At 52.3% G+C, this 26265-nt stretch overlaps 1 protein-coding gene across 3 annotated transcripts in view; it reads left to right on the forward strand.

The window, feature by feature from the left end:
• The first annotated feature begins 1523 nt into the window (after positions 1 to 1523).
• The window catches only part of B4GALT7 (beta-1,4-galactosyltransferase 7), a 39083-nt gene continuing 14341 nt past the window's right edge, over positions 1524 to 26265 (forward strand). For 2 of the 3 annotated variants that reach the window (XR_012931285.1, XM_076057670.1), the window contains exons 1-6: positions 1524 to 1863; positions 6020 to 6110; positions 8326 to 8582; positions 10670 to 10935; positions 21653 to 21878; positions 24787 to 24870. Coding sequence is in view for 2 of the 3 variants with exons in the window: in XM_076057670.1 (XP_075913785.1) it covers positions 8328 to 8582; positions 10670 to 10935; positions 21653 to 21878; positions 24787 to 24870 (831 nt within the window). In the remaining variant the exon portion in view is untranslated. Of the gene's footprint in view, positions 1864 to 3747; positions 3758 to 6019; positions 6111 to 8325; positions 8583 to 10669; positions 10936 to 21652; positions 21879 to 24786; positions 24871 to 26265 lie in introns of all 3 variants that reach the window. The other variant, XM_076057671.1, reaches the window with a different exon arrangement.

Consider the following 26265-nt stretch of genomic DNA (forward strand, 5'->3'; position numbering starts at 1 on the left):
AATAAAATTATTATTCTTGGTTCTTTGGGTAAAGTCACCACCACGTAGAAGGGAAACAATAAAATAATAAAAATATAAAACAATAAAATTATTATTCTTGGTTCTTTCGGTAAAGTCACCACCGCGTGGAAGGGAAACAATAAAATAATAAAAATATAAAACAATAAAATTATTGTAAAACAGTAAAATTATTATTCTTGGTTCTTTCAGTAAAGTGACCACCCCGTAGAAGGGAAACAATAAAAATATAAAACAATAAAATTCTCAATTTATTATTTTCAATTTAACATTTATTATAATGTGAGAACCCAGCCGGTCACGTGGTGCGCGGCCCTCAGCGAAAGGCGTCAACGCGACGCAACCCCATTGGCTTAGCCAACAGAGGCGTGACGTCGGACCCGCGCGCACGTGGCACGCGGCGGCCAATCAGCGAGCGAGCAACCCTTCCCCTCAGCAAGAACAGATCCCCGCCTCCTCCACCCCCTAACCCCCCCCTCCCCCTAACCCCTCAACCCTCCCCTTTAAAAGAAAAAACCCCTCCCCCTAACCCCCCAAACCCCTCCCCCTAACCCCCCAACCCTCATCCCAGAAAAAGTTAAAAAAAAAACTACAACTAACAAATTAAAAAAAACCCCCACCCCCCAACCCCCCCAAACCCTCCCCCCAACCCCCCAAACCCCTCCCCCTAACCCCCAAACCCTCCCCGAACCCCCCAAACTCCTCCCCTAACCCCCAAACCCCTCCCCCTTACCCCACAAACCCTCCCCTAACCCCCCCAAACCCCTCCCCCTAACCCCCCTAACCCCTCCCCCCCCCAACCCCTCCCCCCACCCCAAATTCCTCACCCCTCCCCCTAACCCCCCCAACTCCTCCCCCCCCCGCACCTCCTTACCCCTCCCCCTAACCCCCAAACTCCTCCCCCTAACCCCCCAAACCCCTCCCCCTAACCCCCCAAACCCCTCCCCCGAACCCCCCAAACTCCTCCCCCTAACCCCCAAACCCCTCCCCCTTACCCCCCAAACCCTCCCCCTAACCCCCCCAAACCCTCCCCCTAACCCCCCAACCCCTCCCCCCAACCCCTCCCCCCCACCCCAAATTCCTCACCCCTCCCCCCCTAACCCCCCACTCCTCCCCCCCCCGCACCTCCTTACCCCTCCCCCTAACCCCCAACTCCTCCCCCTAACCCCCCAAACCCCTCCCCCTAACCCCCAAACCCCTCCCCCCAACCCCCCAAACCCCTCCCCCCAACCCCCCAAACCCCTCCCTCTAACCCCCCCCTTACCCCTCCCCCTAACCCCCCAAACCCCTCCCCCTAACCCCCCAAACCCCTCCCCCTTACCCCCCAAACCCCTCCCCCTTACCCCCCAAACCCCTAACCCCAACTCCTCCCCCTAACCCCCCAACTCCTCCCCCCGCACCTCCTAACCCCTCCCCCTAACCCCCAACTCCTCCCCCTAACCCCTCCAACTCCTCCCCCCTCCCCGCACCTCCTAACCCCTCCCTACCCCCACCTCGGTTACGAGGAGGACACGTTGCGAGTATCCCTCCGCGGCGGCGCGAGCGAGCGAATCGGCTTTGGCGGGAAGGCCGCTTCACCGCCTCCGCCGCCTCGCTATCTCTCGCGGCTCCGACCGTGTATCGGTCCGAGAAAAAAATAATCCGGGCTGTTTTCGTTCTGTGAATTCGTTCGTTCGTTCGTTTGTCGTTCCCCCGAAACCTCGGCATTAATTCGTTCAGCTCGGCACCGATGGCGCGCGGTTTTTTTTTAAATGTGGTTAAAAAATAACAAAAAAGTAGTGCGGTAAGACGGCTTCCCTCAGGCATCCAAGTCCGCGTCTCTTGAGTTGGAAGTCAAGAAGATAGGTGAGGGGGGTGATGGGGGTGGTGATGGTGGTGGTGATGGGGTGATGGTGGTGATGGTGGTGAGGGGGTGATGGTGGTGATGGTGAGGGGGTGGTGATGGTGAGGGGGTGGTGGTGATGGTGGTGGTGGTGATGGGGTGGTGGGGGTGATGGTGGTGATGGTGGTGATGTGGTGGTGGTGATGGTGGTGAGGGGGTGGTGATGGTGGTGGTGGTGATGGTGGTGAGGGGGTGGTGGTGATGGTGGTGAGGGGGTGGTGATGGTGGTGGTGGTGATGGTGGTGAGGGGGTGATGGGGGTGGTGGTGATGGTGGTGGTGATGGGGGTGGTGATGGTGGTGGTGGTGATGGTGGTGGTGATGGTGGTGGTGATGGGGGTGGTGATGGTGGTGGTGATGTGGTGATAGTTGTGGTGATAGTTGTGGTGGTGTTGATGATGGTGGTGATGGTGGTGATGGTGAGGGGGTGGTGATGGTGGTGATGTGGTGGTGGTGGGGGTGATGATGGGGTGGTTTTGGTGGTGGAGGTGATGGTGATGGTATTGATGTAATTGTGATGTTGATGTTGCCAGTGTTGAAGATGGTGATGGGGGTGATGGTGATGGTATTGATGATGATGTTATTGTGATGTTGATGATGTCAGTGTTGAAGATGGTGATGGGGGTGATGGTGATGGTATTGATGATGATGTTATTGTGATGTTGATGTTGTCAGTGTTGAAGATGGTGATGGGGGTGATGGTGATGGTATTGATGATGTTGTTATTGTGATGTTGATGTTGTCAGTGTTGAAGATGGTGATGGGGGTGATGGTGATGGTATTGATGATGATGTTAATTGGTGATGTTGATGTCAGTGTTGAAGATGGTGATGGGGGTGATGGTGATGGTATTGATGATGATGTAATTGTGATGTTGATGTTGTCAGTGTTGAAGATGGTGATGGGGGTGATGGTGATGGTATTGATGATGATGTTATTGTGATGTTGATGTCAGTGTTGAAGATGGTGATGGGGGTGATGATGATGGTGATGGTATTGATGATGTTATTGTATGTTGTCAGTGTTGAAGATGGTGATGGGGGTGATGGTGATGGTATTGATGATGTTGTAATTGTGCTGTTGATGTTGTCAGTGTTGAAGATGGTGATGGGGGTGATGGTGATGGTATTGATGATGTTGTAATTGTGTTGTTGATGTTGTCAGTGTTGAAGATGGTGATGGGGGTGATGATGATGGTGATGGTATTGATGATGTTGTAATTGTGATGTTGTCAGTGTTGAAGATGGTGATGGGGGTGATGGTGATGGTATTGATGTTATTGTGATGTTGATGTTGTCAGTGTTGAAGATGGTGATGGGGGTGATGGTGATGGTGTTGATGATGTTGTAATTGTGATGTTGATGTTGTCAGTGATGAAGATGGTGATGGGGGGTGATGGTGATGGTATTGATGATGTTATAATTGTGATGTTGAAGTTGTCAGTGTTGAAGATGGTGATGGGGGTGATGGTGATGGTGATGATGTTATTGTTGATGTTGATGTTGTCAGTGATGAAGATGGTGATGGGGGTGATGGTGATGGTATTGATGATGATGTAATTGTGATGTTGTCAGTGTTGAAGATGGTGATGGGGGTGATGGTGATGGTATTGATGATGTTATTGTGATGTTGATGTTGTCAGTGTTGAAGATGGTGATGGGGGTGATGGTGATGGTATTGATGATGATGTTATTGTGATGTTGATGTTGTCAGTGTTGAAGATGGTGATGGGGGTGATGGTATTGATGATGTTGTAATTGTGATGTTGATGTTGTCAGTGTTGAAGATGGTGATGGGGGTGATGGTGATGGTATTGATGATGATGTAATTGTGATGTTGATGTTGTTAGTGTTGAAGATGGTGATGGGGGTGATGGTGATGGTATTGATGATGATGTTATTGTGATGTTGATGTTGTCAGTGTTGAAGATGGTGATGGGGGTGATGGTGATGGTATTGATGATGATGTTATTGTGATGTTGATGTTGTCAGTGTTGAAGATGGTGATGGGGATGATGGTATTGATGTTATTGTGATGTTGATGTTGTCAGTGTTGAAGATGGTGATGGGGGGTGATGGTGATGGTATTGATGTTATTGTGATGTTGATGTTGTCAGTGTTGAAGATGGTGATGGTGGTGATGGTGATGGTATTGATGATGATGTTATTGTGATGTTGATATTGTCAGTGTTGAAGATGGTGATGGGGGTGATGGTGATGGTATTGATGATGATGTTATTGTGATGTTGATGTTGTCAGTGTTGAAGATGGTGATGGGGGTGATGGTGATGGTATTGCTGATGTTGTAATTGTGATGTTGATGTTGTCAGTGTTGAAGATGGTGATGGGGTGATGGTGATGGTATTGATGATGTAATTGTGATGTTGATGTTGTCAGTGTTGAAGATGGTGATGGGGGTGATGGTGATGGTGTTGATGATGTTGTAATTGTGATGTTGATGTTGTCAGTGTTGAAGATGGTGATGGGGGTGATGGTGATGGTATTGATGATGATGTAATTGTGATGTTGATGTTGTCAGTGTTGAAGATGGTGATGGGGGTGATGGTGATGGTATTGATGATGATGTTATTGTGATGTTGATGTTGTCAGTGTTGAAGATGGTGATGGGGGTGATGGTGATGGTATTGCTGATGATGTTATTGTGATGTTGATGTTGTCAGTGTTGAAGATGGTGATGGAGGTGATGGTATTGATGATGATGTTATTGTGATGTTGATGTTGTCAGTGTTGAAGATGGTGATGGGGGTGATGGTGATGGTATTGATGATGTTATTGTGATGTTGATGTTGTCAGTGTTGAAGATGGTGATGGGGATGATGGTATTGATGTTATTGTGATGTTGATGTTGTCAGTGTTGAAGATGGTGATGGGGGTGATGGTGATGGTATTGATGTTATTGTGATGTTGATGTTGTCAGTGTTGAAGATGGTGATGGTGGTGATGGTGATGGTATTGATGATGATGTTATTGTGATGTTGATATTGTCAGTGTTGAAGATGGTGATGGGGGTGATGGTGATGGTATTGATGATGATGTTATTGTGATGTTGATGTTGTCAGTGTTGAAGATGGTGATGGGGGTGATGGTGATGGTATTGATGATGTTGTAATTGTGATGTTGATGTTGTCAGTGTTGAAGATGGTGATGGGGGTGATGGTGATGGTATTGCTGATGTTGTAATTGTGATGTTGATGTTGTCAGTGTTGAAGATGGTGATGGGGGTGATGGTGATGGTGATGGTATTGATGATGATGTAATTGTGATGTTGATGTTGTCAGTGTTGAAGATGGTGATGGTGATGGTATTGATGATGATGTTTGATGTTGATGTTGTCAGTGTTGAAGATGGTGATGGGGGTGATGGTGATGGTATTGCTGATGATGTTATTGTGATGTTGATGTTGTCAGTGTTGAAGATGGTGATGGAGGTGATGGTGATGGTATTGATGATGATGTTATTGTGATGTTGATGTTGTCAGTGTTGAAGATGGTGATGGGGGTGATGGTGATGGTATTGATGATGATGTTTGATTTTGATGTTGTCAGTGTTGAAGATGGTGATGGGGGTGATGGTGATGGTATTGCTGATGATGTAATTGTGATGTTGTCAGTGATGAAGATGGTGATGGGGGTGATGGTGATGGTATTGATGATGATGTTATTGTGATGTTGATGTTGTCAGTGTTGAAGATGGTGATGGAGGTGATGGTGATGGTATTGATGATGATGTTATTGTGATGTTGATGTTGTCAGTGTTGAAGATGGTGATGGGGGTGATGGTGATGGTATTGATGATGATGTTATTGTGATGTTGTCAGTGTTGAAGATGGTGATGGGGGTGATGGTGATGGTATTGATGATGTTGTAATTGTGATGTTGATGTTGTCAGTGTTGAAGATGGTGATGGGGGTGATGGTGATGGTGATGGTATTGATGATGTTGTAATTGTGATGTTGTCAGTGTTGAAGATGGTGATGGGGGTGATGGTGATGGTATTGATGGTGATGTAATTGTGATGTTGATGTTGTCAGTGTTGAAGATGGTGATGGGGGTGATGGTGATGGTATTGATGATGATGTTATTGTGATGTTGATGTTGTCAGTGTTGAAGATGGTGATGGGGGTGATGGGGGTGATGGGGGTGGTGATGACGTCACACTAACCAGAGACTCGAGCAACTAAAAGAGACTGCAGGTGCCTCCTTGTGTGATGATGCTGCTGATGATGATTATACTGATGATGTTGGTGATGATGATGATGATGTTGTTGATGATGTTGATGATGATGTTGATGATGATGATGATGTTGTTGATGCTGATGATGATGATGTTGATGATGATGTTGATAGTGATGATGTTGATGATGTTGATGATGCTGATGATGATGTTGATGATGATGATGTTGATGTTGCTGATGATGATGATGTTGATGATGTTGCTGATGATGTTGATGATGTTGATGATAGTGATGATGTTGATGCTGATGATGTTGCTGATATTTATGATATTGATGCTGATGATAGTGATGATGATGTTGATGCTGATGATAGTGATGGTGATGTTGATGATGTTGTTGATTATGATGATGATAGTGATGATGTTGATGCTGATGATGTAGCTGCTGTTGATGATGATGTTGATGATATTGATGTTGTTGATCATGTAGCTGATGTTGATGATGCTGATGATGCTGATGTCGGTGAGGATGTAGTGATGACGTTGATGATGATGATACTAATGATGATGATGGTGATGTCGGTGAGGATGTAGTGATGACTTTGATGATGATGTTGATGATGATGGTGATGTCGGTGTGGATGTAGTGATGATGTTGATGATACTAATGATGATGATGATGGTGATGTCGGTGAGGATGTAGTGATGATGTTGATGATGATAATACTAATGATGATGGTGATGATGATGGTGATGTCGGTGAGGATGTAGTGATGACGTTGATGATGATGATACCAATGATGATGATGTCGGTGAGGATGTAGTGATGATGTTGATGATGATGATGATACTAATGATGATGATGACGATGATGGTGATGTCGGTGAGGATATAGTGATGATACTAATGATGATGATGACGATGTCGGTGAGGATGTAGTGATGATGTTGATGATGATGGTGATGTCGGTGAGGATGTAGTGATGATGTTGATGATGATACTAATGATGATGATGATGGTGATGTCGGTGAGGATGTAGTGATGATGATGATGATACTAATGATGATGGTGATGTCGGTGAGGATGTAGTGATGATGATGATGGTGATGTCGGTGGGGATGTTGATGATGTTGATACTAATGATGATGCTGATGGTGATGTCGGTGAGGATGTAGTAATGATGTTGATGATGATGATGATACTAATGATGCTGATGGTGATGTCGGTGAGGATGTAGTGATGATGATGATGATACTAATGTTGATGCTGATGGTGATGTCGGTGAGGATGTAGTGATGATGTTGATGATGATGATACTAATGATGATGATGATGTCGGTGAGGATGTAGTGATGACGTTGATGATGATGATACTAATGATGATGATGTTGATGATACTAATGATGATGATGTTGATGACGATGTCGGTGAGGATGTAGTGATGATGTTGATGATGATGATGTCGGTGAAGATGTAGTGATGATACTAATGATGATGATGACGATGTCGGTGAGGATGTAGTGATGATACTAATGATGATGATGATGTTGATGTCGGTGAGGATGTAGTGATGATGTTGATGTCGGTGAGGATGTAGTGATGATGTTGATGATGATGATACTAATGATGATGATGTTGACGATGTTGATGTCGGTGAGGATGTAGTGATGATGTTGATGATACTAATGATGATGTTGACGATGACGATGTTGATGTCGTTGAGGATGTAGTGATGATGATGGTGATGTTGATGATGATGTTGATGTCGGTGAGGATGTAGTGGTGACGTTGATGATGATGTTACTAATGATGATGTTGATGATGATGATACTAATGATGATGACGATGTCGGTGAGGATGTAGTGATGATGTTGATGATGATACTAATGATGATGATGTTGACGATGACGATGTTGATGAGGATGTAGTGATGATGTTGATGATGTTGATGATGACGATGTTGATGAGGATGTAGTGATGACGTTGATGATGATGTTACTAATGATGATGATGTTGATGATGATGATACTAATGATGATGACGATGTCGGTGAGGATGTAGTGATGATGTTGATGATGATGATACTAATGATGATGATGTTGACGATGTTGATGAGAATGTAGTGATGATGTTGATGATGTTGATGATGACGATGTTGATGAGGATGTAGTGATGACGTTGATGATGATGACGATACTAATGATGATGTTGATGACGATGTCGGTGATGATGTAGTGATGCCGTCACCGCCACCTCGTCGCCCCCGCCGCCTTCGTCTGCTGCACCTTGTAGCCATCATCAGCGGAGTCTTCACCCTCGCACTCTGGCTGCTGATGGGCTGCGGGCCGGACCCAGCCGCTGGACAGCGCGGAGGAGGTGGAGGAGGTGGAGGAGGTGGTGGAGGAGGTGGAGGAGGAGGAGGAGGTGGAGGAGGAGGAGGAGAGATGAGGAGGAGGAGGGGGGAAGGAAGAGATATGAACGACACTGACAAGGTGATGGTGGTGGTGGTGATGGTGGTGGTGGTGATGGTGGTGATGGCGGTGATGATGGTGATGGTGGTGATGGTGGTGGCGATGGTGATGGTGGTGGTGATGGTGGTGGTGGTGATGGTGGTGATGGCGGTGATGATGGTGATGGTGGTGATGGTGGTGGCGATGGTGATGGTGGTGGTGGTGGCGATGGTGGTGGTGGTGGTGGTGGGGGTGGTGGTGGTGGTGGGGGTGGTGGTGGTGGTGGTGATGGTGATGGTGGTGGTGATGGTGGTGGTGATGGTGGTGGTGGTGATGGTGGTGGTGATGGTGGTGGTGATGGTGGTGGTGATGATGGTGGTGGTGACGGTGGTGGTGGTGGCGATGGTGGCGATGGTGGTGGTGGTGATGGTGGAGGTGGTGGTGGCGATGGTGGTGGTGATGGCGATGGTGGTGGTTGTGATGGTGGCGATGGCGGTGATGATGGTGATGGTGTTGGTGGTGTTGGTGGTGATGGTGGTGGTGGTGGTGATGGTGGTGATGGTGGTGGTGATGGTGGTGGTGATGGTGGTGGTGATGGTGGTGGTGATGGTGGTCTTGATGGTGGTGGTGATGGTGGTGGTGGGGGTGATGGTGGTGGTGGTGGTGGTGGTGATGATGGTGGTGGTGATGGTGATGATGATGGTGATGGTGGTGGGGGTGATGGTGGTGATGGTGGTGGTTGTGATGGTGGTGATGGCGGTGATGGCGGTGATGATGGTGATGGTGTTGGTGATGGTGGTGATGGTGGTGATGGTGGTGGTGGTGATGGTGGTGGTGATGGTGGTGGTGGGGGTGATGGTGATGATGGTGGTGGTGGTGATGGTGTTGGGTGATGGTGATGTCGGTGGTGTTGTTGATGATAGTGATGGTGCTGTTGTTGATGATAGTGATGATGATGGTGTTGTTGTTGGTGGTGTTGGTGGTGATGATGATGATGGTGGTGGTGGTGTTGTTGTTGATGATGTTGATGATAGTGATGATGTTGTTGTTGGTGTTGTTGTTGATGATGATGTTGGTGCTGTTGTTGATGATAGTGATGATGATGGTGTTGTTGTTGTTGGTGGTGTTGGTGTTGTTTGTGTTGTTGATGATAGTGATGGTGTTGTTGTTGATGATAGTGATGATGATAGTGATGATGATGGTGTTGTTGGTGTTGTTGTTGGTGATGATAGTGATGGTGTTGTTGATGATAGTGATGATGATGGTGTTGTTGGTGTTGTTGATGATGATGGTGTTGTTGTTTTTGGTGGTGGTGGTGTTGGTGGTGATGATGGTGTTGTTGATGATGATGGTGGTGTTGGTGTTGGTGGTGATGATGATGGTGTTGTTGATGATGATGGTGGTGTTGGTGTTGATGATGGTGTTGTTGTTGTTGTTGACGATAGTGATGGTGTTGTTGATGATGGTGATGATGATGGTGATGTTGATGTTGGTGGTGTTGTTGGTGTTGTTGATGATGATGGTGTTGTTGTTGTTGGTGGTGATGATGGTGTTGTTGATGATAGTGATGATGATGGTGGTGTTGATGTTGTTGTTGATGTTGGTGTTGTTGATGATAGTGATGATGATGGTGATGTTGATGTTGTTGTTGTTGTTGTTGGTGTTGTTGATGATAGTGATGATGATGGTGTTGATGTTGATGTTGTTGTTGTTGATGATAGTGATGGTGTTGTTGATGATAGTGATGATGATAGTGATGATGATGATGTTGTTGTTGATGTTGGTGTTGTTGATGATAGTGATGATGATGGTGTTGTTGTTGTTGGTGTTGTTGTTGGTGACGATAGTGATGGTGTTGTTGATGATAGTGATGATGATGGTGGTGTTGGTGTTGGTGGTGATGATGGTGTTGTTGATGATGATGGTGTTGTTGTTGTTGTTGACGATAGTGATGGTGTTGTTGATGATAGTGATGATGATAGTGATGATGTTGATGTTGTTGTTGATGTTGGTGTTGTTGATGATAGTGATGATGATGTTGGTGTTGGTGGTGTTGTTGGTGTTGTTGATGATAGTGATGATGATGGTGATGTTGATGATGGTGTTGTTGTTGTTGTTGATGATCCCAGGCGGTGAGCCACCTCTACCAAGATGACGATGGGGTGGAGCTGGCAGCAGCGGAGGAGGAGGCGGAGGAGGAGGCGGTGGAGGAGGTGGACGACTTCAGGGGTGGTGGTGGACCTCTGTCATGGGGACCACACGTGCTGTCCGTGCTCGTTCCGTTCCGCGGGCGGTGGGAGCAGCTGCTCGTGATGGTTCCTCACCTCCACCGATTCCTCCGGGCACAGCGAGTCAGACACCACATCCTGGTCGTGCACCAGCTGGACACGCTGCGGTGAGATGGGGGCGGTGGTGATGGGGGTGGTGATGGTGGTGATGGGGGAGTGATGGCGGTGATGGGGGAGTGATGGGGGTGATGGGGGAGTGATGGGGGAGTGACGGGGGTGATGGGAGTGATGGCGGTGATGGTGGTGATGGGGAGTCAGACACCACATCCTGGTCGTGCACCAGCTGGACACGCTGCGGTGAGATGGGGGCGGTGATGGGGGTGATGGGGGAGTGATGGGGGAGTGATGGGGGTGATGGGGGAGTGATGGCGGTGATGGGGGAGTGATGGGGGTGATGGGGGTGTGATGGGGGGTGATGGGGGAGTGATGGTGGTGATGGGGAGTCAGACACCACATCCTGGTCGTGCACCAGCTGGACACGCTGCGGTGAGATGGGGGCGGTGGTGGTGATGGTGGTGGTGATGGGGGTGATGGTGGTGTGATGGGGGAGTGATGGTGGTGATGGGGAGTCAGACACCACATCCTGGTCGTGCACCAGCTGGACACGCTGCGGTGAGATGGGGGCGGTGGTGGTGATGGTGGTGGTGATGGGGGAGTGATGGTGGTGATGGGGGAGTGATGGGAGTGATGGTGAGTCAGACACCACATCCTGGTCGTGCACCAGCTGGACACGCTGCGGTGAGATGGGGGCGGTGGTGATGGTGGTGGTGATGGGGGAGTGATGGTGGTGGTGATGGGGGAGTGATGGCGGTGATGGGGAGTCAGACACCACATCCTGGTCGTGCACCAGCTGGACACGCTGCGGTGAGATGGGGGCGGTGGTGATGGTGGTGGTGATGGGGGTGATGGGGGAGTGATGGCGGTGATGGGGGAGTGATGGGGGAGTGACGGGGGTGATGGGAGTGATGGCGGTGATGGTGGTGATGGGGAGTCAGACACCACATCCTGGTCGTGCACCAGCTGGACACGCTGCGGTGAGATGGGGGCGGTGGTGATGGTGGTGGTGATGGGGGTGATGGGGGTGTGATGGGGGAGTGATGGGGGTGATGGGGGTGATGGGGGTGATGATGGGGGTGATGATGGGGGTGATGGGGGTGATGGGGGTGATGGGGGAGTGATGGCGGTGATGGTGGTGATGGGGAGTCAGACACCACATCCTGGTCGTGCACCAGCTGGACACGCTGCGGTGAGATGGGGGCGGTGGTGATGGTGGTGGTGATGGGGGTGATGGTGGTGTGATGGCGGTGATGATGGGAGTGATGGGGGTGATGGGGGTGGTGATGGGGGTGGTGATGGGGGGTGATGGTGGTGTGATGGGGGAGTGATGGGGGTGATGGGGAGTCAGACACCACATCCTGGTCGTGCACCAGCTGGACACGCTGCGGTGAGATGGGGGCGGTGGTGATGGTGGTGGTGATGGGGGTGATGGTGGTGTGATGGGGGAGTGATGGGGGTGATGGGGAGTCAGACACCACATCCTGGTCGTGCACCAGCTGGACACGCTGCGGTGAGATGGGGGCGGTGGTGATGGTGGTGGTGATGGGGGTGATGGTGGTGTGATGGGGGAGTGATGGGGGTGATGGGGAGTCAGACACCACATCCTGGTCGTGCACCAGCTGGACACGCTGCGGTGAGATGGGGGCGGTGATGGGGGTGATGGTGATGGGGGTGATGGGGGAGTGATGGGGGTGATGGGGGAGTGATGGGGGCGGTGGTGATGGTGGTGGTGATGGGGGAGTGATGGTGGTGATGGGGAGTCAGACACCACATCCTGGTCGTGCACCAGCTGGACACGCTGCGGTGAGATGGGGGCGGTGGTGATGATGGTGGTGATGGGGGAGGTGATGGGGGTGATGGTGGTGATGGGGGTGATGGGGGTGATGGGGGTGATGATGGGGGTGATGATGGGGGTGATGGGGGTGATGGGGGTGATGGGGGTGATGGGGGAGTGATGGGGGAGTGATGGTGGTGATGGGGAGTCAGACACCACATCCTGGTCGTGCACCAGCTGGACACGCTGCGGTGAGATGGGGGCGGTGATGGGGGTGATGGGGGTGATGGTGGTGATGGGGGTGATGGTGGTGATGGGGGTGATGGGGGTGATGGTGGTGATGGGGGAGTGATGGGAGTGATGGGGAGTCAGACACCACATCCTGGTCGTGCACCAGCTGGACACGCTGCGGTGAGATGGGGGCGGTGGTGATGGTGGTGGTGGTGATGGGAGTGATGGCGGTGATGGGGGAGTGATGGGGGTGATGGGGGAGGTGATGGTGAGTCAGACACCACATCCTGGTCGTGCACCAGCTGGACACGCTGCGGTGAGATGGTGGTGGTGATGGGGGTGGTGATGGGGGTGATGGGGGAGTGATGGCGGTGATGGGGGAGTGATGGGGGTGATGGGGGAGGTGATGGTGAGTCAGACACCACATCCTGGTCGTGCACCAGCTGGACACGCTGCGGTGAGATGGCGGCGGTGGTGATGGGGGTGGTGATGGGGGTGATGGGGGAGTGATGGGGGAGTGATGGTGGTGATGGGGGAGTGATGGTGGTGATGATGGGAGTGATGGTGGTGATGGGGAGTCAGACACCACATCCTGGTCGTGCACCAGCTGGACACGCTGCGGTGAGATGGTGGTGGTGATAGGGGTGATGGGGGAGGTGATGGGGGAGTGATGGGGGTGATGATGGGAGTGATGGGGGTGATGGGGAGTCAGACACCACATCCTGGTCGTGCACCAGCTGGACACGCTGCGGTGAGATGGGGGCGGTGGTGATGGTGGTGGTGATGGGGGTGATGGGGGTGTGATGGGGGAGTGATGGGGGTGATGGGGAGTCAGACACCACATCCTGGTCGTGCACCAGCTGGACACGCTGCGGTGAGATGGGGGCGGTGATGATGGGGGTGATGGGGGTGTGATGGGGGAGTGATGGGGGTGATGGGGGAGTGATGGGGAGTGATGGGGGTGATGGGGGTGATGGGGGAGTGATGGCGGTGGTGATGGGAGTGATGGGGAGTCAGACACCACATCCTGGTCGTGCACCAGCTGGACACGCTGCGGTGAGATGGCGGCGGTGATGGGGGTGATGGTGGTGATGGGGGTGGTGATGGGGGTGATGGGGGTGATGGTCATGGGGGGGTGATGGTGATGGGGAGTCAGACACCACATCCTGGTCGTGCACCAGCTGGACACGCTGCGGTGAGATGGCGGTGGTGGTGATGGGGGTGATGGTGGTGATGGGGGTGATGATGGGGGTGATGGGGGTGGTGATGGGGGTGGTGATGGGGGGTGATGGGGGAGTGATGGGGAGTCAGACACCACATCCTGGTCGTGCACCAGCTGGACACTCTGCGGTGAGATGGGGGCGGTGATGATGGGGGTGATGGGGGTGTGATGGGGGAGTGATGGGGGAGTGATGGGGGAGTGATGGGGGTGATGGGGGAGTGATGGGGGTGATGGGAGTGATGGGAGTGATGGGAGTGATGGGGGTGATGGGGGTGATGGGAGTGATGGGAGTGATGGGAGAGTGATGGGGGTGATGGGGGTGATGGGGGAGTGATGGCGGTGGTGATGGGGGTGATGGTGAGTCAGACACCACATCCTGGTCGTGCACCAGCTGGACACTCTGCGGTGAGATGGGGGCGGTGATGGGGGTGATTGGGGTGTGATGGGGGAGTGATGGGGCTGATGGGGGGGTGATGGAGGAGTGATGGTGGTGATGGGAGTGATGGGTGTGATGGGGGTGATGGGAGTGATGGGAGTGATGGGAGTGATGGGAGAGTGATGGGGAGTGATGGGGGTGATGGGGGTGATGGTGGTGGTGATGGGAGTGATGGGGGTGATGGGGGAGTGATGGCGGTGGTGATGGGAGTGATGGGAGTGATGGGAGAGTGATGGGGAGTGATGGGGGTGATGGTGGTGATGGCGGTGGTGATGGCGGTGGTGATGGGAGTGATGGGGAGTCAGACACCACATCCTGGTCGTGCACCAGCTGGACACTCTGCGGTGAGATGGCGGCGGTGGTGATGGGGGTGATGGGGGTGATGATGGGGGTGATGGGAGTGATGGGGGTGATGGGGGTGATGGGGGTGATGATGGGGGAGGTGATGGGGGAGTGATGGCGGTGATGGGGGAGTGATGGGGGGTGATTGGGAGGTGATGGGGGAGTGATGGGGGAGTGATGGCGGTGATGGGAGAGTGATGGGGGTGATGGGGGGTGGTGATGGGGGGGGGTGATGGGGGGGGTGATGGGGGGGGTGATGGGGGGGGTGATGGGGGGGGTGATGGGGGGGGTGATGGGGGGGGTGATGGGGGGGAGAGGGGGGTAATGGGGGTGGTGATGGTGGGAGTGATGGGGAGATGGGAGAGGGTGATGGGAGGGTGATGGAGGTTCGGAGAGCCATGAGGCGCTGCAAGGATGGGTGGTGGTCGCGGGTTGCTGAGGAGATGGAGTCTGCCTCAGTGGCCCGCGATCACAAATCTCTATTTAACTCCATCATCAAAAAAGTAACCTGCAGCGCCACACCTGTTACCATCATTAGGGGAAAAAACGGTGATCCAATCTCCGACCCCCAGGAACAGGTTTGCAGATTTGCTGAGCATTTCTGTGAGGTCCTGGGGGAGGGAAAATCCCTCAGCCAGGAAAACATCATGGCACAAAGTGAGGATGACCCTGCTGAGGCTGCGGTGCCTCAAATATTGGAAGAAGTCACCCCCTGTGAGTGGCTGGCTGAGGTGCCATCAGTTGAGGAAGTATTGAAGGCGATCCGGAGTCTGAGACCAGGAAAGGCAGCGGGCAGAGATGATATCCCAAGTGAAATGCTGAGGGAGGGTGGCGTTTGTGCACAGACTGCCCTACATGACATCATAACAACAGTCTGGACCACTGGACGGGTTCCGCAGGATTGGAAGGATGCCCTGGTGGTCCCCCTCTTTAAGAAGGGGGACCGCACAGACTGTAACAACTACAGGGGCATCTCACTCCTCAGTGTGCCGGGAAAGGTCCTGGCAAGGATTATTCAACATCGCCTTGCCAGGCACGCTGAGGAGAGGCTTGCGGAGCCCCAATGCGGTTTCAGGAAAGGGCGGTCCTGCACAGATGCCATATTTTCATTCTGCTACAGCAGAGGTGTAGGGAATTCCAACAAGACCTACATCCCTGCTCTACTGACCTGGTCAAGGCCTATGATACCATCAATAGGCCTGGGCTCTGGGTTGTTCTTCGTGCTTTTGGAGTCCCTGACTCTCTGCTCACGATCATTAAGGACCTTCATGATGGTGGGCGGGCCCGGGTAAAACTACGTGGCCGGGAGTCGGAGCCATTCCCTGTACACCTTGGGTGCAAAATTAATGAACATTTATTTTGACCACGTAGTTCGTGAGGCCTTCAATAGCTGTACCGGAATAATTTCCATCTGGTATAGATATAATGGGAGGCTGATCGATACCCGGGTGTGGTCAAGGGATGGCTCCCTATTGCTCAACCACGTTATGTATGCTGATGATTTGGTAATAGCTGCTCATTCAGAGGAGGAGTTGGAGACACTGCTGCTGAGACTGGAGCGTGCCACTAAGAGGTGGGGCCTTACCATCAGCCCCACCAAAACTAAGCACCTGCCTGGGTATTTTGTACCATCGGACACTCCACCCCCACAACTCCCAATCGGTGATGGGGCAGTTGTGGAGAGAGTGGAGAGTTTCCCATACCTAGGCAGTGTGCTTATGACTGGCTCCAGTTTAACAGCAGAGGTCTCACTCCGAATCAGTCGAGCGGCAATATCTTTTCATCGGTTGCGTAACGCTGTGTGGAAGCTACCTGGTCTGTCGCTCCGCACTAAGCTTCAGGTCTTCTCGGCCACGGTCATTCCCTCCCTTCTCTACGCTTGCGAAATGTGGACCCCCTTAATGGAGCATCTTCGCCGGTTAGAAACATTTAGGCTGGCCTGCCTACGATCCATCTTGGGTTTAACCAGACTGGATTGTGTGAGGAGCTCACAAATCCTTGAAAGATCTGGGCAGGGTCCCATCGGTGAGCTCCTCCGGCAGGCAAGGCTGCGATGGCTGGGTCATGTAGCTTGCATGCCCAGCCACCGCATGCCGAAACAGCTTTTGTTTGGCCGGATCGAGGGGGCTAAGCGGGCGCGGCACGGGCTAGAGAAGAGATGGGGTGATGTGGTACAGGAGGACGTGGAGCTGAGTGGACTTGCCGATGACTGGTACCAGCGGTGTCAAGATCGGCCTCTGTGGAGGAGGCTCGTGAAGGACGCTACTGGGCAGTTGGAGGTAGTCGCCCTCCAACAACAACGGAGGGCGGAGGAGCGACGCTCACAACAACGAGCGGAGCGCCGGGTGGCTAAAGCACAGCGGGTTGGCACAGTAGGGGGCACAGGTGGTGCATCAGCCAGTCATCTCAGTCGACCCGTGGCACCTGCTGGGTCTGCCCCGTGACCTCCTGCCAGCGGGCGTTCGACACTTCACGTGGCCTCAGGGTGCACATGGCCTGGCACAAGCGTCGTGGTGACGTCACCGCCACTTAGTGGCGAATGGCGGTTGTTGTTGTGTTGTTGTGGTGTGTGTGTGTGGTGTGTATGTGTGTAGTGTATGTGTGTATACGTGTGTGTGTGTAGTGTGTGTGTGTATACGTGTGTGTGTGTGTAGTGTGTGTGTGTATATACGTGTGTGTGTGTAGTGTGTGTGTATATATGTGTGTGTGTAGTGTGTGTGTGTATATACGTGCGTGTGTGTGTCTATGTGTGTGTGTGTGTGTAGTGTGTGTCTATGTGTGTGTGTGTAGTGTGTGTCTATGTGTGTGTGTGTGTAGTGTGTGTATATACGTGTGTGTGTGTGTCTAGGGGGTTGTTTTGCCTAGTCCGGCAAAACAACCCCCTACCTCCTCGCGGTGCCGGACGGGCAACTCTGTCGTGGACAGCGCTGTGGGGGGAGATCCAATTTTGATTGGCTCCTCCCCTCATGGCATATGTGTCCACCACAGGGGCTAAACGGGGGCTCTGGACGGGTGCGAGGGGCTGGTAACCCCTCCACCTTCAATTAATTACCACGAAACTACGAATGAAATATGTAACAACTAAGCTTGTGCCGGAGGCCCCGGGGGGCCAGGCGTCTATGACGTCTCCTGGCCAAACCCCAATTGGCGGAGCCAGGAGATTGAATACCTACCCTCGGGGCTACTCCAGAAACAACGAAAAGCCACTACGGTTGGCCACGTGGAATGTTCGAACGCTCACTGCAGAGGAGAGGCTGCCACTCCTCTGTCGGGAGCTGGACCGGTACCGCCTGGATCTATGCGGCATTCAGGAGGTCCGGTGGACCGGCTCTGGCTCCTGCCACCATGAGGGGTGGACAGTCCTCTACTCGGGGCAGCAGACTGCCAAACAACAGGGTGTGGGTCTTCTTTTGAACAAAAGAATGAAGGGGGCGTGGGAGCGTGGCGGTGAGGTGTGGGAAGCTGTAAGCCCCAGGCTACTTTGGGCTCGCCTTCCCATCAACCGGAGGCGAGGAATGGTGGTCGTGGTTACTTATGCCCCCACCGAAGATGAACATCCGTGGAGGGATGCAGGCAAAGCCGATGAGTCGGATGCCTTCTATGACCTCCTGTCACAGGTGCTGGCTAAAGTGGCCCCTCGGGATAGAGTCATCATGTTGGGTGACTTCAATGCCCGAGTTGGTCATGAAACTGGCACCTGGTCTGGAGTGATTGGAGGGCATGGGCCAGATCAGCTCAATAACAACGGTAGGAGGCTGCTAGATTTTTGTGCAGCCCATGGGCTTGTAATTACCAACACGCTGTTCCGGCATCGGCGCATCCACACAACATCATGGATGCATGCCGGGTCCAAGCAAGAACATCTGCTGGACTACATAGTGACGGACCAGCGAATGCGAGCCCATGTCCTTGACACCAGGACCTACCGTGGAGCTGATCTGCCCTCTGACCATCGACTAGTCATCTGTAAGATGCGCCTGCCATTCTTCCACTCCGGTGGTGGGTGTACACCCAGGACCCCATTCCAACCTAAAGTGGCCTGGTCTCAGTTATCTGATGAAAGTTGCAAGCGAGAATTTCATCATCGCTTGCGGCTGGGATTGGCATCGTCCCCGACTCCTCCTGATGTCGAGGGTAAATGGGCGAGGTTTAGGACTGTGACTCATGCAGCTGCAATGGCTGCTTTGGGTACGCGGTCCAGACCTCCCCAGACACCCTGGATGACAGAGGAGTTGTTCAGGATGGTTGAGAAAAAGCGACAGGCCCACTGTCATCGGCTACAGAATCCCACGTCAGAGAATGAGGAGGCTTACCGCAGCCTTCGCTCGGAGGTTCGGAGAGCCGTGAGGCGCTGCAAGGATGGGTGGTGGTCGCGGGTTGCTGAGGAGATGGAGTCTGCCTCAGTGGCCCGTGATCACAAATCTCTATTTAACTCCATCAAAAAAGTAACCTGCAGCGCCACACCTATTACCATCATTAGGGGAAAAAACGGTGATCCAATTTCCGACCCCCAGGAACAGGTTCGCAGATTTGCTGAGCATTTCTGTGAGGTCCTGGGGGAGGGAAAATCCCTCAGCCAGGAAAACATCGCGGCACAAAGTGAGGATGACCCTGCTGAGGCTGCGGTGCCTCAAATATTGGATGAAGTCACCCCCTGTGAGTGGCTGGCTGAGGTGCCATCTGCTGAGGAAGTATTGAAGGCGATCCGGAGTCTGAGACCAGGAAAGGCAGCGGGCAGAGATGATCTCCCAAGCGAAATGCTGAGGGAGGGTGGCGTTTGTGCACAGACTGCCCTATATGACATCATAACAACAGTCTGGACCACTGGACGGGTTCCGCAGGATTGGAAGGATGCCCTGGTGGTCCCCCTTTTTAAGAAGGGGGACCGCACAGACTGTAACAACTACAGGGGCATCTCACTCCTCAGTGTGCCGGGAAAGGTCCTGGCAAGGATTATTCAGCATCGCCTTGCCAGGCACGCTGAGGAGAGGCTTGCGGAGCCCCAATGCGGTTTCAGGAAAGGGCGGTCCTGCACAGATGCCATATTTTCTGTCCGTCTGCTACAGCAGAGGTGTAGGGAATTCCAACAAGACCTACATCTCTGCTTTATTGACCTGGTCAAGGCCTATGATACCATCAGTAGGCCTGGGCTCTGGGTCGTTCTTCGTGCTTTTGGAGTACCTGACCCTCTGCTCACGATCATTAAGGACCTTCATGATGGTGAGCGGGCCCGGGTAAAACTACGTGGCCGGGAGTCAGAGCCATTCCCTGTACACCTTGGGGTGCGACAGGGATGTCCTTTGGCTCCCACATTATTTAACATCTATTTTGACCACGTAGTTCGTGAAGCCTTCAATAGCTGTACCGGGGGAATCTCCATATGGTACAGATATAATGGGAGGCTAATCGATGCCCGGGTGCGGTCAAGGGATGGCTCCCTATTGCTCAACCACGTTATGTATGCTGATGACTTGGTAATAGCTGCTCAGTCAGAGGAGGAGTTGGAGACGCTGCTGCTGAGACTGGAGCATGCCACTAAGAGGTGGGGCCTTACCATCAGCCCCACCAAAACTAAGCACCTGCCTGGGTATTTTGTACCATCGGACACTCCACCACCACAACTCCCAATCGGTGATGGGGCAGTTGTGGAGAGAGTGGAGAGTTTCCCATACCTGGGCAGTGTGCTTATGACTGGCTCCAGTTTAACAGCAGAGGTCTCACTCCGAATCAGTCGAGCGGCAATATCTTTTCATCGGTTGCGTAACGCTGTGTGGAAGCTACCTGGTCTGTCGCTCCGCACTAAGCTTCAGGTCTTCTCGGCCACGGTCATTCCCTCCCTTCTCTATGCTTGCGAAACGTGGACCCCCCTAATGGAACATCTTCGCCGGTTAGAAACATTTAGGCTGGCCTGCCTACGATCCATCCTGGGTTTAACCAGACTGGATTGTGTGAGGAGCTCACAAATCCTTGAAAGATCTGGGCAGGGTCCCATCGGTGAGCTCCTCCGGCAGGCAAGGCTGCGATGGCTGGGTCATGTAGCCCGCATGCCCAGCCACCGCATGCCGAAACAGCTTTTGTTTGGCCGGATTGAGGGGGCTAAGCGGGCGCGGCACGGGCTAGAGAAGAGATGGAGTGATGTGGTACAGGAGGACGTGGAGCTGAGTGGACTTGCCGATGACTGGTACCAGCGGTGTCAAGATCGGCCTCTGTGGAGGAGGCTCGTGAAGGATGCTACTGGGCAGTTGGAGGCAGTCGCCCTCCAACAACAACGGAGGGCGGAGGAGCGACGCTCACAACAGCGAGCGGAGCGCCGGGTGGCTAAAGCACAGCAGGTTGGCACAGTAGGGGGCACAGGTGGTGCATCAGCCAGTCATCTCAGTCAGTCGACCCGTGGCACCTGGGTCTGCCCCGTGACCTCCTGCCAGCGGGCGTTCGACACTTCACGTGGCCTCAGGGTGCACATAGCCTGGCACAAGCGTCGTGGTGACGTCACCGCCACTTAGTGGCGAATGGCGGTTGTTGTTGTTGTTGTTGTGTGTGTCTATGTGTGTGTAGTGTGTGGGTATGTGTGTGTGTGTGTATATACGTGTGTGTGTGTATACGTGTGTGTATACGTGTGTGTGTAGTGTGTGTGTGTCTGTGTGTGTGTGTAGTGTGTGTCTATGTGTGTGTGTGTGTGTAGTGTGTATATATACGTGTGTGTGTGTAGTGTGTGTGTATATTTACACGTGTTTGTGCGCGTGCGTGCGTCTGCGCGTACAGCTTCAACCGTGCTGCCCTCATCAACGCAGGCTTCCTGCTGAGTCCGAATCACAGCGACTACGTCGCCATGCATGACGTTGACCTGTTACCCCTCAACCCGGCGTTGAACTATGGCTTCCCGGCACGGGGGCCCTTCCACGTGGCTGCTCCGCATCTTCACCCCCTCTACCACTACCCCACTTTCGTCGGCGGCATTCTGATCATCACCAAGGAACACTACCGCAAGGTTGGGACGCTGAGTCAGTGAGTGAGTCAGTCAGTCAGTGAGTGAGTGAGTCAGTCAGCGAGTGAGTGAGTCACTCAGTCAGCCGCTCGGTCACTCAGACAGTCGGCGAGTCAGTCAGTGAGTCAGTCAGTGAGTCAGTGAGTCAGTCAGTCGGTCACTCAGTCAGTGAGTCAGTCAGTCGGTCGGTCACTCAGTCAGTGAGTCAGTCAGTGAGTCAGTCGCTCGATCACTCAGCCAGTCAGCGAGTCAGTCAGTGAGTCAGTCAGTGAGTCAGTGAGTGAGTCACTCAGTCAGCCACTCGGTCACTCAGACAGTCGGCGAGTCAGTCAGTGAGTCAGTCAGTCGGTCACTCAGTCAGCGAGTCAGTCAGTGAGTCAGTCAGTCAGTGAGTGAGTCACTCAGTCAACCACTCACTCAGTCAGTCAACCACTCAGTCAGTCAACCACTCACTCACTCAGTCAGTCACTCAGTCAGTCAACCACTTACTCACTCACTGAGTCACTCACTCAGTCAGTCAACCACTCACTCGGTCAGTCAACCACTCACTCAGTCAACCATCACTCTGTCAGTCAACCACTCACTCACTCAGTCAGTCAGTGAATCAACCACTCACTCAGTCACACTCAGTCAGTCAACCACTCACTCAGTAAACCACTCACTCACTCAATCACTCACTCAGTCAGTCAGTCACCACTCACTCAGTCAGTCAACCACTCACTCAGTCACTTACTCAGTCAGTCAGTCAACCACTCACTCAATCAGTCAACCACTCAGTCAGTCAACCACTCACTCACTCAGTCAACAACTCACTCAGTCAGTCAACCACTTACTCACTCAGTCAGTCAACCACTCTCAGTCAACAACTCACTCAGTCAGTTAACCACTCACTCAGTCAGTCAACCAATCACTCAGTCAGTCAACCACCCAGTCAGTCAACCACTCACTCAGTCAGTCAGTCAGTCAAAAACTCACTCAGTCAGTTAACCACTCACTCAGTCAGTCAACCACTCACTCAGTCAACAACTCACTCAGTCAGTCACTCACTCAGTCAGTCATCCACTCACTCAGTCAACCACTCACTCAGTCAACAACTCACTCAGTCAGTCACTCACTCAGTCAGTCAACCACTCAGTCAGTCAACCACTCAACCAGTCAGTCAACCACTCACTCAGTCACTCACTCAGTCAGTCAACAACTCACTCAGTCAGTCACTCACTCAGTCAGTCAACCACTCAGTCAGTCAACCACTCAACCAGTCAGTCAACCACTCACTCAGTCACTCACTCAGTCAGTCAACCACTCACTCAGTCAACCACTCACTCAGTCAGTCAACCACTCACTCACTCAGTCAGTCACTCAGTCAGTCAACCACTTACTCACTCACTGAGTCACTCACTCAGTCAGTCAACCACTGACTCACTCAGTCAACCACTCACTCAGTCAACCACTCAGTCAGTCAGTCAGTCAACCACTCACTCAGTAAGTCAACCACTCACTCAGTCACTCACTCAGTCAGTCAAGCACTCACTCAGTCAGTCACTCAGTCAGTCAACCACTCACTCAGTCAGTCAACCAATCACTCAGTCAGTCAACCACCCAGTCAGTCAACCACTCACTCAGTCAACCACTCACTCAGTCAGTCAGTCAGTCAAAAACTCACTCAGTCAGTTAACCACTCACTCAGTCAGTCACTCACTCAGTCAGTCAACAACTCAGTCAGTCAACCACTCACTCAGTCAACAACTCAGTCAGTCACTCACTCAGTCAGTCATCCACTCACTCAGTCAACCACTCAGTCAGTCAACCACTCAGTCAGTCAACCACTCACTCAGTCAACAACTCACTCAGTCAGTCAACCGCTCACTCAGTCAGTCACTCACTCAGTCAGTCATCCACTCACTCAGTCAACCACTCACTCAGTCAACCACTCACTCAGTCAACAACTCACTCAGTCAGTCACTCACTCAGTCAGTCAACCACTCAGTCAGTCAGTCAACCACCCACTCAGTCAGTCAACCACTTACTCAGTCAGTCACTCACTCAGTCAGTCAACCGCTCACTCGGTCAGTCAACCACTCAGTGAGTCAACCACTCAGTCAACCACTCACTCACTCAGTCAGTCAGTCAACCACTCAGTCAGTCACTCACTCTCTCTCTGTACTCTGTGTGTATCAACGCTCATGGCCAACACCACCACCAGTGACAGCGATAAGCTGAGCCGGTCCTGGTGCCTCCCCTAGGTCGACTCAGCCTCAAATGAGTACCTGGTGTAGCGGTGGTGTAGTGGTGGTGGTGGTGTAGTGGTGGTGGTGTAGTAGTAGTGGTGGTGGTGGTGTAGTGGTGGTGGTGGTGTAGTGGTGGTGGTGTAGTGGTGGTGGTGTAGTGGTGGTGTAGTGGTGGTAGTGGTGGTGGTGGTGCTGGCCACCCACCCCCTCTGTGTGTAGCCACAGTGCCGGTAGCCTTCATAGACGTTGCTGCTGCTACTCGCTACTAACACAGCACTTGCCCCTACTGCCTGTTACAGGCTACACGGGGGACCTTTGTCTGTGTGTCAAAACTCACTGCTGCTGCTACTCGCTACTGACAGCACTTGCCCCTACAGTCTGTTACAGGCTACACGGGGGACCTTTGTCTGTGTGTCAATACTCACTGCTGCTGCTACTCGCTACTGACAGCACTTGCCCCTACAGTCTGTTACAGGCTACACGGGGGACCTTTGTCTGTGTGTCAATACTCACTGCTGCTGCTACTCGCTACTGACAGCACTTGCCCCTACAGTCTGTTACAGGCTACACGGGGGACCTTTGTCTGTGTGTCAATACTCACTGCTGCTGCTACTCGCTACTGACAGCACTTGCCCCTGCTGCGTGTGAAAGGCTACACGGGGGACCTTTGTCTGTGTCCTCAGTGCAATGGACTGTCAAATCGATTCTGGGGATGGGGTCGTGAAGATGATGAATTCTACAAGAGGATGATGGAGGCAGGGTTAGAGGTACTACTCAGCTACTCACTCAGCTACTCACTCAGCTACTCACTCAGCTACTCACTACTCACTCAGCTACTCACTCAGCTACTCACTACTCACTCAGCTACTCACTCAGCTACTCACTACTCACTCAGCTACTCACTCAGTCACTCAGCCACTTACTCAGACAGCTACTCACTCAGCTACTCACTCAGCTACTCACTACTCACTCAGCTACTCACTCAGCTACTCACTCAGCTACTCACTACTCACTCACCTACTCACTCAGCTACTCACTCAGTCACTCAGTCACTCAGCCACCTACTCAGACAGCTACTCACTCAGCTACTCAGCTACTCACTACTCACTCAGCTACTCACTACTCACTCAGCTACTCACTCAGTCACTTACTCAGCTACTCACTACTCAGCTACTCTGTCACCCACTCACTACTCACTCAGTCAGATACTTACTCAGTCACTCACTCACTCACCTACTCACTCAGCTACTCACTCAGCTGCTCACTCAGCTACTCAGTCACTCAGCCACTCAGTCAGCTACTCACTCAGCTACTCACTCAGCTACTCACTCAGCTACTCACTACTCACTCAGCTACTCACTCAGCTACTCACTACTCAGCTACTCTGTCACTCACTCACTACTCACTCAGTCAGATACTTACTCAGTCACTCACTCAGCTACTCACTCAGCTACTCACTCAGCTGCTCACTCAGCTACTCACTCAGCTACTCACTCAGCTACTCACTCAGCTACTCACTCAGGTACTCACTACTCACTCAGCTACTCACTCAGCTACTCACTACTCACTCAGCTACTCACTCAGCTACTCACTCAGCTACTCAGTCACTCACTCAGCTACTCACTACTCACTCAGCTACTCTGTCACTCACTCACTACTCACTCAGTCAGATACTTACTCAGTCACTCACTCAGCTACTCACTCAGCTACTCACTCAGCTGCTCACTCAGCTACTCAGTCACTCAGCCACTCACTACTCAGTCAGCTACTCACTCAGCTACTCACTCAGCTACTCACTCACCTACTCACTCAGCTACTCCCTCAGCTACTCACTCAGTCACTCAGTCACTCAGCCACCTACTCAGACAGCTACTCACTGAGCTACTCAGCTACTCACTACTCACTCAGCTACTCACTACTCACTCAGCTACTCACTCAGCTACTCACTACTCACTCAGCTACTCACTCACCTACTCACTCAGCTACTCACTACTCACTCACCTACTCACTCAGCTACTCAGTCACTCAGTCACTCAGCCACCTAATCAGACAGCTACTCACTCAGCTACTCAGCTACTCACTACTCACTCAGCTACTCACTCAGCTACTCACTACTCACTCAGCTACTCACTCAGCTACTCACTACTCAGCTACTCTGTCAC

This window comes from Petromyzon marinus, chromosome 83, assembly GCF_048934315.1.
Source record: "Petromyzon marinus isolate PM22_M1 ecotype Great Lakes invasive population chromosome 83, UKy_Petmar_22M1.pri1.0, whole genome shotgun sequence".
Classification (NCBI taxonomy): domain Eukaryota; kingdom Metazoa; phylum Chordata; class Hyperoartia; order Petromyzontiformes; family Petromyzontidae; genus Petromyzon; species Petromyzon marinus.